Raw genomic sequence first — 17,366 nt, 5'->3', positions numbered from 1 at the left:
TCACAGTGGGCAGCAGGTCAGTGGTGGCCATGTCACTATGGGGGCCATGTCACAGTGGGCAGCAGGTCAGTGGTGGCCATGTCACTGTGGGGGCCATGTCACAGTGGTCAGCGGGTCAGTGGCGGCCTTGTCACTGTGGGGGCCAAGTCACAGTGGTCAGCGGGTCAGTGGTGGCCATGTCACTGTGAGGTCATGTCACAGTGGGCAGCAGATCAGTGGTGGCCATGTCACAGGAGCAACAGGCCACTGGTTGCCATGTCACTGTGGGGGGTATGTCACAGTGTGCAGCAGGTCAGTTGTGGCCATGTCACTATGGGGGCCATGTCACAGTGGGCAGCAGGTCAGTGGTGGCCATGTCACTCTGGGGGCCATGTCACAGTGGGCAGCAGGTCAGTGGTGGCCATGTCACTATGGGGGCCATGTCACAGTGGGCAGCAGGTCAGTGGTGGCCATGTCACTGTGGGGGCCATGTCACAGTGGGAAGCAGGTCAGTGGTGGCCATGTCACTATGGGGGCCATGTCACAGTGGTCAGCGGGTCAGTGGTGGCCATGTCACTGTGGGGGCCATGTCACAGTGGGCAGCGGGTCACTGGTGGCCATGTCACTGTGGGGGCCATTTCACAGTGGTCAGCGGGTCAGAGGTGGCCATGTCACTGTGGGGGCCATGTCACAGGTGTCAGCGGGTCAGTGGTGGCCATGTCACTGTGAGGTCATGTCACAGTGGGCAGCAGGTCAGCGGTGGCCATGTCACTGTGAGGTCATGTCACAGTGGGCAGCGGGTCAGTGGTGGCCATGTCACTGTGGGGGCCATGTCACAGTGGTCAGCGGGTCACTGGTGGCCATGTCACTGTGGGGGCCATGTCACAGTGGTCAGCGGGTCAGTGGTGGCCATGTCACTGTGAGGTCATGTCACAGTGGGCAGCAGATCATTTGTGGCCATGTCACAATGAGCAACAGTCCACTGGTGGCCATGTCACTGTGGTGGCCAGTCACAGTGGGCAGCAGGTCAGTGGTGGCCATGTCACTCTGGGGGCCATGTCACAGTGGTCAGCGGGTCAGTGGTGGCCATGTCACTGTGGGGGCCATGTCACAGTGGTCAGCGGGTCACTGGTGGCCATGTCACTGTGAGGTCATGTCACAGTGTGCAGCAGGCCACTTGTTGCCATGTCACTGTGGGGGGTATTTCAAAGTGGGCAGCAGGTGTAGTTGTGGCCATGTCACTATGGGGGCCATGTCACAGTGGGCAGCAGGTTAGTGGTGGCCACGTCACTGTGGGGCCATGTGACAGTGGGCAGCATGTCAGTAGTGATCATGTTACTGTATAGGTCATGTCACAGTGGGGAGCAGGTCAGTGGTGGCCATGTCACAGTGAGCAACAGGCCACTGGTTGCCATGTCACTGTGGGGGGTATGTCACAGTGGGCAGCAGGTCAGTTGTGGCCATGTCACTGTGGAGGCCATGTCACAGTGGGCAGCAGGTCAGTGGTGGCCATGTCACTATGGGGGCCATGTCACAGTGGGCAGCAGGTCAGTGGTGGCCATGTCACTATGGGGGCTATGTCACAGTCGGCAGCAGGTCAGTGGTGGCCATGTCACTATGGGGGCCATGTCACCATGGGCAGCAGGTCAGTGGTGGCCATGTCACTGTTGCGGCCATGTCACAGTGGTCAGCGGGTCAGTGGTGGCCTTGTCACTGTTGGGGCCATGTCACAGTGGTCAGCGGGTCAGTGGGGGCCATGTCACTGTGAGGTCATGTCACAGTGGGCAGCAGATCAGTTGTGGCCATGTCACAATGAGCAACAGTCCACTGGTGGCCATGTCACTGTGGTGGCCAGTCACAGTGGGCAGCAGGTCAGTGGTGGGCACGTCACTGTGGCGCCATGTGACAGTGGGCAGCAGGACAGTAGTGGTCAAGTTACTGTAAGGGACATGTCACAGTGGGGAGAAGGTCAGTGGTGGCCATGTCACTGTGAGGTCATGTCACAGTGTGCAGCAGGTCAGCGGTGGCCATGTCACAGTGAGCAACAGGCCACTGGTTGTCATGTCACTGTGGGGGCCATGTCACAGTGGGCAGCAGGTTTGTGGTGGCCATGTCACTATGGGAGCCATGTCACAATGGGCAGCAGGTCAGTGGTGGCCATGTCACTATGGGGGCCATGTCACAGTGGGCAGCGGGTCAGTGGTGGCCATGTCACTGTGAGGTCATGTCACAGTGGGGAGTAGGTCAGTGGTGGCCATGTCACTATGGGGGCCATGTCACAGTGGGCAGCAGGTCAGTGGTGGCCATGTCACTGTGGGGGCCATGTCACAGTGGTCAGCGTGTCAGGGGTGGCCATGTCACTGTGAGGTCACGTCACAGTGGGCAGAAGATCAGTTGTGGCCATGTCACTATGGGGGCCATGTCACAGAGGGCAGCAGGTCAGTGGTGGCCATATCACTTTGGTGCCATGTCACAGTGGGCAGCAGGTCAGTGGTGGCCATGTCACAATGAGCAACAGTCCTCTGGTGGCCATGTCACTGTGGTGCCCAGTCACAGTGGGCAGCAGGTCAGTGGTGGCCACGTCACTATGGGGCCATGTGACAGTGGGCAGCATGACAGTAGTGGTCAAGTTACTTTATGGGACATGTCACAGTGGGGAGAAGGTTAGTGGTGGCCATGTCACAGTAAGCAACAGGCCACTGGTTGCCATGTCACTGTGGGGGGTATGTCACAGTGGGAAGCAGGTCAGTTGTGGCCATGTCACAGTGGAGGCCATGTCACAGTGGGCAGCAGGTCAGTGGTGGCCATGTCACTATGGGGGCCATGTCACAGTGGGCAGCAGGTCAGTGGTGGCCATGTCACTATGGGGGCCATGTCACAGTGGGCAGCAGGTCAGTGGTGGCCATGTCACTGTGGGGGCCATGTCACAGTGGTCAGCGGGTCAGTGGCGGCCTTGTCACTGTGGGGGCCAAGTCACAGTGGTCAGCGGGTCAGTGGTGGCCATGTCACTGTGAGGTCATGTCACAGTGGGCAGCAGATCAGTGGTGGCCATGTCACAGGAGCAACAGGCCACTGGTTGCCATGTCTCTGTGGGGGGTATGTCACAGTGTGCAGCAGGTCAGTTGTGGCCATGTCACTATGGGGGCCATGTCACAGTGGGCAGCAGGTCAGTGGTGGCCATGTCACTATGGGGGCCATGTCACAGTGGGCAGCAGGTCAGTGGTGGCCATGTCACTATGGGGGCCATGTCACAGTGGGCAGCAGGTCAGTGGTGGCCATGTCACTGTGGGGGCCATGTCACAGTGGGAAGCAGGTCAGTGGTGGCCATGTCACTATGGGGGCCATGTCACAGTGGTCAGCGGGTCAGTGGTGGCCATGTCACTGTGGGGGCCATGTCACAGTGGGCAGCGGGTCACTGGTGGCCATGTCACTGTGGGGGCCATTTCACAGTGGTCAGCGGGTCAGAGGTGGCCATGTCACTGTGGTGTCCATGTCACAGGTGTCAGCGGGTCAGTGGTGGCCATGTCACTGTGAGGTCATGTCACAGTGGGCAGCAGGTCAGCGGTGGCCATGTCACTGTGAGGTCATGTCACAGTGGGCAGCGGGTCAGTGGTGGCCATGTCACTGTGGGGGCCATGTCACAGTGGTCAGCGGGTCAGTGGTGGCCATGTCACTGTGAGGTCATGTCACAGTGGGCAGCAGATCATTTGTGGCCATGTCACAATGAGCAACAGTCCACTGGTGGCCATGTCACTGTGGTGGCCAGTCACAGTGGGCAGCAGGTCAGTGGTGGCCATGTCACTATGGGGGCCATGTCACAGTGGTCAGCGGGTCAGTGGTGGCCATGTCACTGTGGGGGCCATGTCACAGTGGTCAGCGGGTCACTGGTGGCCATGTCACTGTGAGGTCATGTCACAGTGGGCAGCAGGCCACTGGTTGCCATGTCACTGTGGGGGGTATTTCAAAGTGGGCAGCAGGTGTAGTTGTGGCCATGTCACTATGGGGGCCATGTCACAGTGGGCAGCAGGTTAGTGGTGGCCTCATCACTGTGGGGCCATGTGACAGTGGGCAGCATGTCATTAGTGATCATGTTTCTGTATAGGTCATGTCACAGTGGGGAGCAGGTCAGTGGTGGCCATGTCACAGTGAGCAACAGGCCACTGGTTGCCATGTCACTGTGGGGGCTATGTCACAGTGGGCAGCAGGTCAGTTGTAGCCATGTCACTATGGGGGCCATGTCACAGTGGGGAGCAGGTCAGTGGTGGCCATGTCACTGTGAGGTCATGTCACAGTGGGCAGCAGATCAGTTGTGGCCATGTCACAATGAGCAACAGTCCACTTGTGGCCATGTCACTGTGGTGGCCAGACACAGTGAGCAGCAGGTCAGTGGTGGCCACGTCACTGTGGGGCCATGTGACAGTGGGCAGCATGTCAGTAGTGATCATGTTACTGTATGGGACATGTCACAGTGGGGAGCAGGTCAGTGGTGGCCACGTACACTGTGGGGCCATGTGACAGTGGGCAGCATGCCAGTAGTGGTCAAGTTACTTTATGGGACATGTCACAGTGGGGAGAAGGTTAGTGGTGGCCATGTCACAGTGAGCAACAGGCCACTGGTTGCCATGTCACTGTGGGGGGTATGTCACAGTGGGCAGCAGGTCAGTTGTGGCCATGTCACTGTGGAGGCCATGTCACAGTGGGCAGCAGGTCAGTGGTGGCCATGTCACTATGGGGGCCATGTCACAGTGGGCAGCAGGTCAGTGGTGGCCATGTCACTATGGGGGCTATGTCACAGTCGGCAGCAGGTCAGTGGTGGCCATGTCACTATGGGGGCCATGTCACAGTGGGCAGCAGGTCAGTGGTGGCCATGTCACTGTTGCGGCCATGTCACAGTGGTCAGCGTGTCAGTGGTGGCCTTGTCACTGTGGGGGCCATGTCACAGTGGTCAGCGGGTAAGTGGGGGCCATGTCACTGTGAGGTCATGTCACAGTGTGCAGCAGATCAGTTGTGGCCATGTCACAATGAGCAACAGTCCACTGGTGGCCATGTCACTGTGGTGGCCAGTCACAGTGGGCAGCAGGTCAGTGGTGGCCACGTCACTGTGGGGCCATGTGACAGTGGGCAGCATGACAATAGTGGTCAAGTTACTGTAAGGGACATGTCACAGTGGGGAGAAGGTCAGTGGTGGCCATGTCACTGTGAGGTCATGTCACAGTGTGCAGCAGGTCAGCGGTGGCCATGTCACAGTGAGCAACAGGCCACTGGTTGTCATGTCACTGTGGGGGCCATGTCACAGTGGGCAGCAGGTTTGTGGTGGCCATGTCACTATGGGGGCCATGTCACAGTGGGCAGCAGGTCAGTGGTGGCCATGTCATTATGGGGGCTATGTCACAGTGGGCAGCAGGCCAGTGGTGGCCATGTCACTATGGGGGCCATGTCACAGTGGGCAGCGGGTCAGTGGTGGCCATGTCACTGTGAGGTCATGTCACAGTGGGGAGCAGGTCAGTGGTGGCCATGTCACTATGGGGGCCATGTCACTGTGGGCAGCAGGTCAGTGGTGGCCATGTCACTGTGGGGGCCATGTCACAGTGGTCAGCGGGTCAGTGGTGGCCATGTCACTGTGGAGGCCATGTCACAAGTGTCAGCGGGTCAGTGGTGGCCAGGTCACTGTGTGGTCACGTCACAGTGGGCAGCAGATCAGTTGTGGCCATGTCACTATGGGGGCCATGTCACAGAGGGCAGCAGGTCAGTGGTGGTCATATCACTTAGGGGGCCATGTCACAGTGGGCAGCAGGTCAGTGGTGGCCATGTCACAATGAGCAACAGTCCTCTGGTGGCCATGTCACTGTGGTGCCCAGTCACAGTGGGCAGCAGGTCAGTGGTGGCCACGTCACTATGGGGCCATGTGACAGTGGGCAGCATGACAGTAGTGGTCAAGTTACTTTATGGGACATGTCACAGTGGGGAGAAGGTTAGTGGTGGCCATGTCACAGTGAGCAACAGGCCACTGGTTGCCAGGTCACTCTGGGGTGTATGTCACAAAGGGCAGCAGGTCAGTTGTGGCCATGTCACAGTGGAGGCCATGTCACAGTGGGCAGCAGGTCAGTGGTGGCCATGTCACTATGGGGGCCATGTCACAGTGGGCAGCAGGTCAGTGGTGGCCATGTCACTATGGGGGCCATGTCACAGTGGGCAGCAGGTCAGTGGTGGCCATGTCACTGTTGCGGCCATGTCACAGTGTGCAGCAGGTCAGTGGTGGCCTTATCACTGTGGGGGCCATGTCACAGTGGTCAGCGGGTCAGTGGCGGCCTTGTCACTGTGGGGGCCATGTCACAGTGGTCAGCGGGTCAGTGGTGGTCATGTCACTGTGAGGTCATGTCACAGTGGGCAGCAGATCAGTGGTGGCCATGTCACAGGAGCAACAGGCCACTGGTTGCCTTGTCACTATGGGGGCCATGTCACAGTGGGCAGCAGGTCAGTGGTGGCCATGTCACTGTGGGGGCCATGTCACAGTGGTCAGCGGGTCAGTGGCGGCCTTGTCACTGTGGGGGCCATGTCACAGTGGTCAGCGGGTCAGTGGTGGCCATGTCACTGTGAGGTCATGTCACAATGTGCAGCAGGTCACTGGTGGCCATGTCACAGGAGCAACAGGCCAATGGTTGCCATGTCACTGTGGGGGGTATGTCACAGTGTGCAGCAGGTCAGTTGTGGCCATGTCACTATGGGGACCATGTCACAGTGGGCAGCAGGTCAGTGGTGGCCATGTCACTATGGGGGGCATGTCACAGTGGGCAGCAGGTCAGTGGTGGCCATGTCACTATGGGGGCCATGTCACAGTGGGCAGCAGGTCAGTGGTGGCCATGTCACTGTGGGGGCCATGTCACAGTGGTCAGCGGGTCAGTGGTGGCCATGTCACTATGGGGGCCATGTCACAGTGGTCAGCGAGTCAGTGGTGGCCATGTCACTGTGGGGGCCATGTCACAGTGGTCAGCGGGTCACTGGTGGCCATGTCACTCTGGGGGCCATGTCACAGTGGTCAGCGGGTCAGTGCTGGCCATGTCACTGTGGGGGCCATGTCACAGTGGTCAGCGGGTCAGTGGTGGCCATGTCACTGTGAGGTCATGTCACAGTGGGCAGCAGATCAGTTGTGGCCATGTGACAATGAGCAACAGTCCACTGGTGGCCATGTCACTGTGGTGGCCAGTCACAGTGGGCAGCAGGTTAGTGGTGGCCATGTCACTGTGGGGGCCATGTCACAGTGGTCATCGGGTCACTGGTGGCCATGTCACTGTGAGGTCATGTCACAGTGTGCAGAAGGTCAGTGGTGGACATGTCACAGTGAACAGCAGGCCACTGGTTGCCATGTCACTGTGGGGGCTATGTCACAGTGGGCAGCAGGTCAGTTGTGGCCATGTCACTATGGGGGCCATGTCACAGTGGGCAGCAGGTCAGTGGTGGCCATGTCACTATGGGGTCCATGTCACAGTGGGCAGCAGGTCAGTGGTGGCCATGTCACTGTGGGGGCCATGTCACAGTGGTCAGCGGGTCAGTGGTGGCCATGTCACTGTGGGGGCCATGTCACAGTGGTCAGCAGTTCACTGGTGGCCATGTCACTGTGAGGTCATGTCACAGTGTGCAGAAGGTCAGTGGTGGCCATGTCACAGTGAGCAGCATGCCACTGGTTGCCATGTCACTGTGGGGGCTATGTCACAGTGGGCAGCAGGTCAGTTGTGGCCATGTCTCTATGGGGGCCATGTCACAGTGGGCAGCAGGTCAGTGGTGGCCATGTCACTATGGGGTCCATGTCACAGTGGGCAGCAGGTCAGTGGTGGCCATTTCACTGTGGAGGTCATGTCACAGTGGTCAGCAGGTCAGTGGTTGCCATGTCACAGTGAGGTCATGTCACAGTGTGCAGCAGGTCAGTGGTGGCCATGTCACAGTGAGCAGCAGGCCACTGGTTGCCATGTCACTGTGGGGGCTATGTCACAGTGGGCATCATGTGTAGTTGTGGCCATGTCACTATGGGGGCCATGTCACAGTGGTCAGCGGGTCAATGGTGGCCATGTCACTGTGGTGGCCAGTCACAGTGGGCAGCACGTCAGTGGTGGCCACGTCACTGTGGGGCCATGTGACAGTGGGCAGCATGTCAGTAGTGATCATGTTACTGTATGGGCCATGTCACAGTGGGGAGCAGGTCAGTGGTGGCCATGTCACTGTTAGGTCATGTCACAGTGTGCACCAGGTCAGTGGTGGCCATGTCACAGGAGCAACAGGGCACTGGTTGCCATGTCACTGTGAGGGGTATGTCACAGTGGGCAGCAGGTCAGTTGAGGCCATGTCACTATGGGGGCCATGTGTCACGGTCCACTCGGTGGACTCGTGATGATTCGTTTGCTACGATCTCGAAAGTGCAAAATTAAGGTGACCAACACCAAAGGGGATAACAATAATCAAACAGTGAAACTTTATTGGGTTGCCTGTGAAGAGGCACGCGATAGTTAGAGATGGGTGAAAGAAAGGAGAAAAGTAAAGTTAAGTTTTAGAGAGAAGAGGGAGAGAGGTTATAGCTACCACCGCTGATCTCACGACGTCCTAACGGTCCCGGGTCCAGCTGATGCTGCGTCGTCGATCGTCGTGGTCCTTGGTGGGGAAGCTTCCAATTTTCGTTGTCCAGAAGTAATCTTTTATGCTTAGTAACACACCTTGCTCCACCTCTGCCTCGGGGGTCTCCGCCCTTCTCAGAATTCAATTATCATATCTCCACCCCTCTCGAGCAAGGCCATCGCGCGTGCGCGGGGGGGAGTGTCCGAGGTGTGGTCAGTCTCAGAGGCGGGTAACCTTCAACCAGGAGGTGTGTTTTGGTATTATAATGAAGCAAAGTTCATCTGAGGTTCATGATTTCTTCATCGGTGTTATGGCAACAGTCACGATCCATCTTTTTGACAATGGCTATGCAATTACCACTAACTGCTCTGGCTAGGCCCAGGTACCGAACAATAGCACAACACTCTTTGTACTGCACGGCTCAGGCACCAAAGAACAGCACTGCACTGCCTGCACCACACGGTTCAGTACTCAGGAGAACAGCACAGCACTGGCTGTGCCACACAGTTCTGCATTCAGGAGCCTTTGCACCACATTCCATTCCAGGGGTCGGCAGCTGCGCTCCAAACAGGCCGTTGTCGGGTACCTCACTGTCCATGTCCCTGATGACAATGTTGAGACAATGCTGATCTTCTGACCGACTCTTACACCACCCCGTGGCTCAACATGGTCGTCAGGACATCGGGATCGCACGGTAGTAGCATAGTAGAAGAGGAAGAAAGAAATCAAAAGAAAGGGAGAGAGACAGAGAGAGAGAGAAGAAAGAAAGGAAATAACAGTGATCAAACAATCTACAAAATTAAATTTATAAAATAATTACAATCAAAACTATTAATATAAAAAAATTAATGAAATTTTAAAACATCAATTGTTTTGGGGATATCCACATTGGATGGGACATCAAACATATTGTGTGTGTTCAATACAGACATCAAACGTGTTAACCGATTCATCATTCTCCAGGTTATGACATACAATACTGCTGACAATATCAAGAGAACCACGATGGGGTGACACAACTTGTTCAGGATGCCTGTAGCGGTAGGCGACCATCCAAAAAGTGTGTCCCACCATCTATGTTCTGCATCCTTTTGCACTCTTTCCAAAATTCGGTGTATTTCTTTCACATTGTGATGAACAGTTATTAAGGTTTTTTGTCCGTTTTCCCTAATTTTTTCCAAAATCTCAATCAAATCTTTGTGTTGTAGTAATTGCTTTACCAAAGTGAGATTCATTCCAATGGGTGTAGGCAGCAATTCATGAATCAACGTGTAATTAGATTGCAAAAGTTGGTGAGATGTGACCGGGGCCGAATAAGAAAAGTCACACCCGATAATCTCAGTAAAATTACAAACACAAAAATTTGAATGATTTTTAGTCTCTACAATTACCTTGTCCACGGATAAAAAATCACAAACAGTCCTCAGACATACACAGCCTTTGTCAATGTATATGAGTACTGTTTCAGGGTTTTCATTAGGATGAATCTCAAAATGACAAATATTTTGTTCAGTATCTAAACAAACATCTTGAGCCTCAATTGCGTTGCCTTCACAGATAAATCCTTGTTGTTCTCGCACAATGCAAGATTCCAAATTGACAGTTTGCCATTTTTCATCCACCTTTCGGGCCCATACTCTATGCTCAAAAGGATAGAGTATAGCTCCGTTGTGGTTCAACCCTAATGCAATGATGGGATAAATTGGGTATATGGTAGCATTATATATAGTAAGCACAAAGGTTGTAGCTGTGTTTGTGATGGGGTCATAGGTAAAGTTTACCAGGTTCCACCAGGATTGGAGTTTCTTCTCAAAATCAGTGGCACTGTCCCAAATTATTTTCCTAATTTCAGTAGGGAGAGTGCCTTCTTCACCTTCTCTTATAATTGAGGCGGCTACCGACTGCATCCATACTTGAGCCTGGATACAGCTGAGAGCCAAAGAGAGGTTATTCTGTATCACCCCAAGTGCATCTACAATCAATTCATGATCCTTTACATTTACCTTTTCCCACTTTGGTAATATATTTGACAACAGCCACTGGTTAGTCCCCAGAGCCAATAAAGATGATCGCAAAGGCTGTTGTAAGTTAGCCAAATCACTAATTAAGGTAGCCAATTTGTTCATTATTACCTCTGAATCGATACTATTTAAAACTCCCAATCCTGTTCCCAAAACACCGGTTAGGTCTCTCCGTGTTCTTCCCGTGGAAAGAGTTCGTTTTTGCAGCCAGGTTGTCCATCCCTCGTAGGAAGCCTTTAGGAAGGGTGAGCAAGCTGGCTGAATGTCCGAAACATTGTTTTGCATCAGCAATTCAACTCGTTTGAGAGACCATGCCGGGTTAAACAACATTTGTTGTTGGCCTGTATTCCTGATTACATATGGTCCTATCGGATACACATATGGTGCTCTTAATTGTTCCAGTTCTATGTGATTTGAAGTAGCAACCTGAGTAGGAACAGTATGAACAGGAGCGGCTGTGGTTTCCTCCTGTGTTATATTTAATCTAAATTTAAAAGATACAGCTCGGTTCTTTAATCTGGTTCCTCCTAAACAAATAATGAATACTGGTCGGATTGCAGTAAACGCATACCAACAAACCTCAGCCGCACAATGGGTTTGGCCTATTCTGGATCCCATTTTTCCGTTGGAAATTTCCTTGATGGTGATTTGAGTCAGGGGAGGCGGATCTTTTGCATCACTTGCATTGAAGATTTTACAACCGATCTGTATCTCTTTTCCTCTTTCAACTGTCCAGGTATGGATCGAATTTGTCATTTCCCATTTGTCTGATCGAAATGTCATGTTGTCATATATTATGACGGTTGCCAAATTCATCCCCAATGGATTTTTTCCCATGACGCCTGTATGCCCAAAATAGGCATCTGTCCAAGGCCATTCTGTATTCTTTTGGTTACGGGCTAGGGGTAAGATGCAGAGAAATACTACCAATCCAATTAAGTGATTCATGGTTCATGTTATTCTTGGTGTCCCTCGGAGTTCTTCTGCAACAAGAAAGCAACAGGACTTGCCTCTCCAAGGCAAGAGAAATTAATACTGGACAGAAAACTAGAATGATGGAATTATCCAGCGAGTATTTATCCGATGTTCCTTCCCTACAGCATCAGATGCTACCCATGAGTGTATATTCAGTGGGGTTTTTAGTACTAATGGTACACTTCCCACGGTGGGAAGCTCTACTAGGACAGGTTGTCCAGGGAAGTGTGCTGGGTTCCTGGAATTATCTGGTCCCTTTAATGAGGGAACTAGGGAGGGTGCCTTCGGGCAAAATGCAGTAATTTTAGGGCATCCATTTACCCCCCATCTATCATTTACACCTTTGATAGCTTCCCATAGACGGACATCCCAATTTCCCTCCTGTGGCTTCAAAAGTCGTTTTAAGAGACCATTTGTCCTTTCTACAATTCCATTGGCCTGTGGATAGTATGGAGTGTGGAAGACCCATTTAATTCCTTCGCTTCGTGCCCAATCCTGTACGATTTTGGCAGTGAAGTGGGAGCCATTGTCAGATTGTATTTCTTGTGGTTTTGGAAAAATTCCAAACCATTCACACAGTGCTTTCACTGTTTTTTCTCCTGTAGCTTTGTTAAAAGCTTCGGCTTGGACTAGCCCTGATGTTATTTCCACTCCCACCAGCACAAAACGTTTTCCTCCTGATTTCTTAAAGGGGCCGATATAATCTACCTGCCAGGCATCCCACAAGCCTTTACCCTCTCTTAAATGCAGGGGGTCATCCTCTAAGGGGTGTCTTTCGAGCCGTGTACAACACTGTTCGCAGGCTGATATGCAAGTTTTACACATTTCCCTGGTGACAGGCCAACCTCGAGCAAGGGCTTCACGATACAGATCTTTAGCTCCCGTATGTTTTCGTTTTATATGCAACCATTCTAACAGACGTTCCCAGTCTTCTGTGATCTGGTCCTTTTGTACAGGAGCTAGTCTTGCTAATTCATCAGCTTTGTTGTTCCATTCTCCTGCTGAGCCCCCATCTACTTGATGAGAAGCTACCCATCCCACAGCAAAGTTCCCTTGGCTGGCAATGCTCAAGATTTCTTGCCACTTGTCCTTTTGCCATACTGGAATTCTGTTAACCTCCCATTCATTTTGCTCCCAGAAAGGGAGCCATTCAGTACATCCCTTAAACACTGCATAAGAATCAGTATATATGTGGACTGGGGAAGTGGTTTGTGCTTCACGCTTGAAAACACTCCATACTGCAATTAATTCTCCTACCTGGGCACTCCCTTCTCCCTCTGTTATTATCTGTTCATCAGTAGCAGTGTGGAGAGCTACTGCCCGGTATTGCCACACTTTTCCTTCTCGCTTTGCAGAAGCGTCGGTAAACCAAGCATTCACTGACTGATCGTGGAGGAAAGGAGGGGCCACCCGAATAACTGAGATAGGTTTGTCTTGGCTGCTGTCCAGTCTCTCTGTTTCTTGGATAGCTAAGTTTTTCAGAGCTCCTTCAGTCACTGAAAAAAGGTTACAGTAGTGTTCAATTTGAGCATACCACTTTCGTACCGAGGCTCTCTGGGCTACCCCATCAGGAGGGGGGGTCCCGTTAGAGACTGCTTTTATAACTTTGAACGGGCCTCTTAGCACAATTGGTTGTTGACGTGTGATTTTCTCCACTTCTATGAGAGCCAGGCTAACCACAAACAAACCTTTCTCCCATGCAGTATATCTCTTCTCGGCATCCTTAAAGCCACGGGAATAAAATCCTACGGGGCGGGTTGGGCCCTCAGGACCACGCTGCCAAATGTGTACTGACAATCCTGTAGTGGCAAACCCCCATTCTACCTGAAAGGGGTCTGAAGGGTGAATAGGGCCAAGAGCCTGGTGAGCTGTTGCCTCAAAAATTAACAATTGCATTGCTTCTTCCTGAGAAACAGTCCATTCCCATTTGGCCCTTTTCTTCAGTAAATCATAAAGAGGTCTGGCAATGATGGAAAAGTCTGGGATATGTTTTCTCCAGAATACCAATAGCCCTAAAGCATGCTGCAAATCCTTTTTTGATTCAGGCATTTTAATCTGATCTAGGGAAGTGAGAGTGTCTGGGGGGATACATGTCATTCCCCCTTTCCACCAAATCCCCAAAAACTTTACTTCTTGTGATGGCTTTTGGACCTTTTCTGGGGGAATTTGCAAACCCAGGTTCTCCAAATGGGAGATGATGTTCTGTTGGGTCATCCCTACCTCCTCTTCTTTATCTCCCCCCACAAGAATATCATCAATATACTGATAAACAGCTACGCCTTTGGCTTTTGGTATTTTCTCCAGTTCTTGGGCCAAAGCATGGTGAGCAAGTGTAGGGGAATGTTTGTATCCCTGAGGCAGCCGGGTAAAGGTGAATTGTTGTCCCTCCCACGTAAAAGCAAAACGATCTCTGTCTTCTGGTCGCAAAGGTATCATGAAAAACATATCTTTAACATCTATGGTTGCCATAATTGGATGAGCTTTCTCCTGAATTGTTATTACCAGTTCAGCCATGTTAGGGACCGCGGCAGTTAGGGGCTCTGTGTTAGCATTCAGCCTTCGAAAATCTATAGTGAGCCTCCACTTCCCATTAGGTTTTTTCACTGGCCACACCGGCGAGTTAAAAGGAGAATGGGTATTTATCACCACTCCTTGTTCCCGCATCTCCTGCATGACTGGTTTGATACCTTCCTTTGCTCCCAGGGGGGAGGGGGTATTGTTTGACATTGGTTATTTTGCTAAGCGGCAGAGGAGGTGCAGTTTGAAGCAGCCTGATGTTCAGTTGCGGTGTCCCGAAAGTCCACAACAATCCTTCTGAATCCTCCCACCCCCTTCCTTTAAGGGCATCTATTCCTAACAAGTTGGTTGGAATGTTTCCAACCACCATGTAAATAGTGACCGTGCTTTCCTCTCCCGGTAGCATCAGCCTAACCGGAGCAACGTTCATAACCTCTGTTGACCCTAAAGCATTCAGGACACAAACGTTTTGCTTAGAGGGAATCACCCCACACCTCCGTGCATCTTCCTCAGTCAGGGCAGAGATCTGAGCCCCGGTGTCAATTAAAAAAGTTACGGGTGCGCGCTTAGGTCCTACAATAGCTGTAATCAATAAATCTCCTCTATTAGTTTTAGTGAGCTGTCGGATATAAATCCATCCTCCGTTCCCCCGCCCACTGCTAAGGAACGGAGGTTCTAGTTTCCCTGTTGACTTTTCCCGTCGCCCGTGTTCTCCGCAGGGGGGGCCGTGGGCGTGACAGGAGAGGTTTCTGTATTTGTCAGTGAGTGCTGTGGGTGTTGTTTCGGACCATACCACCTTGATATTAGTTTACTCAGCTTATTAAGGGGTAAACCATCCATTATATCCCTGGGAACTCCCTTTTTAATTCCCAAAGCCCACCACTGTTGTCGAGTCAGGGGCTGTCCTCCTCCTGTTTTAGAGTGGGAGTAGTCAGCAACAGCAGCATGGTCAGTGGAAGAGGTTGCAGTCTTGCTAACGGAAAGGGGTAGATCTCTAGCTCCTATTTGACGGATCCCTTTTGATTTTTCCTCCAGAGTCCTCACAGGACCATATTTCCTGCTATAATCTATCAATTCCTGAGCTACATCTCCCCATGTCCACCTCTTTTTATGTTTTGAACGGGAAGGAGTTGAGCTATGATTGAAAGGTGAATCTGAGCCAGTATTGGTTTCATCTCTCCTGCCATTTATAAAGCTCTCCAGCTTTTCTACCGGGTCCAAAGATGCTATGGTTCTTTGGAGATCAATCCCGGTAGATCTGAGTGACTCTGGGAGCCCCCTTATTAAAGGAGTCATGATTTCAGGATTCACAGACAACATCATCGGGGATTCACATCCAGGGACTAATTTCCTTTCATGTATCATTTGCAGGCAGGCTGCTTTGTGCACACTTTCTAGCAATTGATCTATTGTGCCTGTGATTGCCAGGGGATCCCCCCTGTCTAAAGGGTTCAACCCTCCGGCCCAATAAGCAGCCCGCTGGGTTAGGGACCATGGGGCACGTCTATCCCCTGTTGTTAAAAAGACACCGTGACCCCAGTAACCACTTGCCTCCTTTTCATTTAACTGAATTTGGTCCCCTCCGGTTAGAGATACGCGCCATACATACTCTGTTTCGGATTCTTTGGGAAGGCGCCCATACTCTCTTTTCATCTTGGCCAATTCGGTGGGAGTATATGGTATCTCTTTGGTTGTAATATGTGGGTCGTTATCCTCATCATTTATATAAGCATATTCTGCTTTAATCAAAGGTCTAACTCGGGGGTTCTCCCTGAAGCGTTTCTTTGCTTCCTTTAGTTCCTTTTGAGGGTATATTTGACTTATTTGCCGAACACCTACCTCTTCCATCATCATTTCTATCTCACTCAGTGATTCAGCAGACTTTGAAAATTCTTCTCTTAGGGCATCTTTTAGACAGCGGTTTTCTTCCTCCTTTTCCTCTGTCTGCTGCTTGAACAAGCAAACTGCTTTCTCCTTTTCTACTAATTGATCTTCCAGGTTGGAGATTGTTTTCTGCAAAAGTTGTACCAAATTTTCAAGGGATTCTATGATTTGTTTTTCATGGCTACGCCGCTTAGAGCGGTCTTCAATTGCTGCGACCAGGCTGGCTCCAAGGACTGCACAGATTATCGCTTTGCCTTTACCTGACCGTAATCTAGCCTCATTATGTATGGAAATCACTCGGTCTGTTACACTCTGTAAATTTGCCCAATTGTCTCGAGCCCACTCTTCCCCGGGCGGGGAGGGTCGAGCTCCATACTTTGCCAAGAGTGCATAGAACGAGTCAAGATTTTTTACTAATGGAGGGTTTTGATAAACATCTTTTTCAGTCATTCTTATTACGAAGGGGCTGAACTCACTTCGGGGAGGAAAACTTAGTTACACCACAGACGCAACAGCTGCTGCGTCGCCCTTCTCTTCCCCGAGTGGCTGAAGGGACCAAGATCTACCACGGGGAGGTTAAACTTAGTTGCAGACTTTCTCAGTTTGTCCCTTTCACTTCCCCAGGTAGTCGACCTCATTTATTGAGGGCAGTTCCCCCTTTTGCACTAAGAGATCCTTGCACTTGATCCTGATAGACAGAGCCTTCAATTCGAGTTTGGGGTGCAATACACCGAGGCGTGTGTGGTGTGCGGGAATCTCAAATCACCCCCCTTGCTTTCTGGACACCTCTCACCCTTTCGGGTGTAGGGCCAGGTGCGGCTGGAGCGAAAAGTTCTTCCCCTGTTACAGACCACACACAGCCTGCACCCCCCTGTCTCTCAGGATCCTGTCCGTGACGCCAGTTTAATGTCACGGTCCACTCGGTGGACTCGTGATGATTCGTTTGCTACGATCTCGAAAGTGCAAAATTAAGGTGACCAACACCAAAGGGGATAACAGTAATCAAACAGTGAAACTTTATTGGGTTGCCTGTGAAGAGGCACGCGATAGTTAGAGATGGGTGAAAGAAAGGAGAAAAGTAAAGTTAAGTTTTAGAGAGAAGAGGGAGAGAGGTTATAGCTACCACCGCTGATCTCACGACGTCCTAACGGTCCCGGGTCCAGCTGATGCTGCGTCGTCGATCGTCGTGGTCCTTGGTGGGGAAGCTTCAATTTTCGTTGTCCAGAAGTAATCTTTTATGCTTAGTAACACACCTTGCTCCACCTCTGCCTCGGGGGTCTCCGCCCTTCTCAGAATTCAATTATCATATCTCCACCCCTCTCGAGCAAGGCCATCGCGCGTGCGCGGGGGGGAGTGTCCGAGGTGTGGTCAGTCTCAGAGGCGGGT

The 17,366-nt window shown here is 51.9% G+C and overlaps 1 protein-coding gene across 1 annotated transcript; it reads right to left on the bottom strand.

Annotated features, from left to right (window-relative positions):
- Positions 1-14,771: 14,771 nt before the first annotated feature.
- On the bottom strand, positions 14,772-16,630 carry LOC141918948 (uncharacterized). The gene is made up of 2 exons (XM_074813913.1): positions 16,080-16,630; positions 14,772-16,034 (listed from the first exon to the last, which is right to left on the bottom strand). The coding sequence occupies exons 1-2, from the start codon at positions 16,428-16,430 to the stop codon at positions 14,772-14,774; spliced, it is 1,614 nt and encodes a 537-aa protein (XP_074670014.1). The 5' UTR covers positions 16,431-16,630.
- Positions 16,631-17,366: the final 736 nt, after the last annotated feature.

The sequence above is a fragment of the Strix aluco genome, unplaced genomic scaffold (assembly GCF_031877795.1).
Source record: "Strix aluco isolate bStrAlu1 unplaced genomic scaffold, bStrAlu1.hap1 HAP1_SCAFFOLD_86, whole genome shotgun sequence".
Lineage (NCBI taxonomy): Eukaryota > Metazoa > Chordata > Aves > Strigiformes > Strigidae > Strix > Strix aluco.
The sequence above is the reverse complement of the archived record's forward strand: the minus strand, read 5'-3'. Positions and strand labels throughout refer to the sequence as shown.